The sequence below is a fragment of the Macrosteles quadrilineatus genome, unplaced genomic scaffold, assembly GCF_028750875.1.
Source record: "Macrosteles quadrilineatus isolate MER2022 unplaced genomic scaffold, UCM_ALF_1.0 Scaffold_9__3_contigs__length_116548681, whole genome shotgun sequence".
Lineage (NCBI taxonomy): Eukaryota > Metazoa > Arthropoda > Insecta > Hemiptera > Cicadellidae > Macrosteles > Macrosteles quadrilineatus.
This window is the reverse complement of record NW_026542602.1, coordinates 55,673,552-55,676,192: the sequence shown is the minus strand read 5'-3', so window position 1 is coordinate 55,676,192 and position 2,641 is coordinate 55,673,552. Positions and strand designations below refer to the sequence as shown.

Genomic DNA, 2,641 nt, shown 5'->3' with positions numbered 1-2,641 from the left:
GTTAACTATCTAGGTAATATTCATCCTATAAGTTATTATAAGATTTATGTGAAACAAACATAACCAACCTTTTGCTAGATATTATGATTTTATGGATAGCCCAATGATAAATAATTGATCATTGGACTATTATTAATGACATCTTTTGGCCAAGAATTTATCTAGCTTGGAATCAAACCATAAGCGACCTTTAATATTTGAAGGCGAGTTCTGTACCCGACAATTTGTTTATTTGAATTCAAATTTAGCTCTCAAATTGTGTTCATTGCAATAATTCCAGAGGTCATTAAGAAACCTGATTGAAATTGAGAATTAAATATATATTTTAATATGTGTGTATTTAAAGACGAATTTCCATATATCCTCACTTTATTACTTTAAAAACCCCACCATATTAATAGACTGATAAATCCAGGCATCTATTTCTCTGGTGTTAATTGCTTCAGAAGTAAAATATAAGATACTGACTGCTGCAAACCCTGTAACAAAAAAAAAAAAACAATTTTAAGAATATTATTATGACTAAAACACGTTTTAGAAATACACACCTCCATTCAAGTAATCGAGTACTTGATTGGTCATTAGATGAAGATAATACATTGATTACAAACAGACCTCCTTCAATTAAAACATTAGGCCTACATTATTATTATAAATTACATTTATCACAGTCACATTTCAATCTATCTTTCAATTTCAAACAATTCATAAAAATAATACTCACTGTCGAATTACAAGACATCAAACCTCAATGCATAAAGCAAAAGAGCAAGCAATGGAAGTGCAATGTGCAAATGTTATAAACTTAAGATTTTCAATAAGCAATATGCAAAAGGTAAACATAGAAAAGTCACAGAGTGATTTCATAACGATTTGAGTCTGTTTTGTAAAGATCTATAGTTTCTCCAACATTCTAAATTTTTACAATTGATTTATAATTCACCAAAATAAAAAGAAATAGTCAACCTTTGTTTGATGTTCATTGTTGGTGATGGTGAAGTTAACGTTGTGATGGAAAATTTCCGCAATAAACCTTTGAACAAGTCAAACTTAACTAAGTAAAACCTCACATGCATAAATGTTTCAAACGAAGCGGTAAAAATCCCTCCCCCGGTGAGATTAACAGGTCGGCTGCAAAACTGTATCATTGTCAAGAGAGACATCTTGAAACTACGAGGACAGTTGTACCACTTGCACTGACAGAGTCCGTAGAACAGCTTTTCACACTGGAAATAAAAACCATAGTTAATTTTACAAAGGAAAGATTCTTTTTTGTGGCAATTGATGTATAAAAATAGGGGTGGTCTAGCAGTATGAACTTTTTTTTATTTACATGTAAAATTTACCGTGTCTGTGAGTCTTTGTCCGCTCAAGCAGTAAATGAATAGCAAATAGTACGAGAGAAACAGAAGTGGGCTGGATTTGGCTATCACCTTGTATAAACGTTCCGTCTGGAAAAAAAATAATTTATTTCACCTTAAGAAAATAAAAAGTTGCAACTAAATGTTGTTAAAACCTGTAAAACACAACTGTTTATACAAGAATAAACGTATTCAATAAAATAATATGAGACTATGAAAGATTTTTAAACGTATTGAGTACCACAGCTAAATTAAAATAGAAATCGGGTCCATTTCTACATACACAACAATTTCCATAAAAATTGTTTTAAAAAATCAGATAAAACCCATTTTGGTGAAATTGAGATAATCCTTTAATTGTGATAGACTTCCACGGATTCCTAAAGCTGGAAGGTCCTGGTCTTTGGGCGACGGCTGGGTTAATGCAGACGAGGATATTAAATAGTTGCCGATATTTCACACACAATGCAGCCGTTCATTTTTAAGGCATCACTCATTCATTCAAGACTCATACTCAGTAAATCGGGGAGCGAGCTGATCCAGTGGTAGAGCCCGGGACTTCGGTCCCTGAGGTCCTGTATAAAAATACCCGCCAGATCACCAATGGAGTTTATCTAAATGATGCCACAACGTCTAGGTCTAGCCTGAAGCAATGTGAAAAACAACCCAGGGCTCTAGAGCCTGCCCAGATCGTAAAGCTTATTGTTTTTCTTCGGATCGAACCAGTGACTTCCTGATAACCACTAAAAATTCCAACAGTAAGTGGTGATGTGATACATAAAATTTTCCTCAATATTATCATTTTGAATATACATACACTCACTCTCTCACTCCCATGGCCATTTATGCCCAAGGCGGGATTTGGCCGCACCTAATGATATCATTTTGAATATACATAGAGAGTAAAAATGTTGAAACTTTTCCTTGTTTGTGTTTATAAATATTTATGCTTATGAAAAAATAATAATGATTAATGCATACGTAATACATGTTGAATGCCAGAAAGCAAGAATGAAATATCGTGAATAGAGACTGAGTCAGGAATGTGTAGCGATGAATGCTGGAGACTTCCTGAATGACTCTGCAAAAGAAAATTGCATTTAGATGGTTAGACTTGCAACATTGGTAAAGTTAGGTATGAAAATCTAGCAACTGAAATTAAAGCCTTTGATTTTAATGACATATTGAATCAGATCTAATGATAAATGAGATTGTAAATGTATAATCTTTAACTCTCTTTTATTCTTCCTTGTATTTGAATGAAGAATAATTGTCGATAG

General features: G+C 32.9%; 1 protein-coding gene across 1 annotated transcript; it reads right to left on the bottom strand.

The window, feature by feature from the left end:
* Positions 1 to 351: 351 nt before the first annotated feature.
* LOC129001984 (odorant receptor coreceptor-like) lies at positions 352 to 2,431 on the bottom strand. Its single transcript, XM_054429451.1, has 4 exons — positions 2,343 to 2,431; positions 1,347 to 1,451; positions 1,071 to 1,226; positions 352 to 479 (listed from the first exon to the last, which is right to left on the bottom strand). The coding sequence occupies exons 1-4, from the start codon at positions 2,349 to 2,351 to the stop codon at positions 420 to 422; spliced, it is 330 nt and encodes a 109-aa protein (XP_054285426.1). The 5' UTR covers positions 2,352 to 2,431; the 3' UTR covers positions 352 to 419.
* Between the last annotated feature and the right edge of the window lie 210 nt (positions 2,432 to 2,641).

What these genes read in the sequence shown, in the direction of transcription:
- LOC129001984 (XM_054429451.1), bottom strand. An exon ending in GACAAAGACTCACAGACACG is followed by an intron (nt 1,227 to 1,346) that starts GTAAATTTTACA and finishes TTTTATTTCCAG; the next exon opens with TGTGAAAAGCTGTTCTACGG. An exon ending in CGTTTGAAACATTTATGCAT is followed by an intron (nt 480 to 1,070) that starts GTGAGGTTTTAC and finishes TTTTTGTTACAG; the next exon opens with GGTTTGCAGCAGTCAGTATC.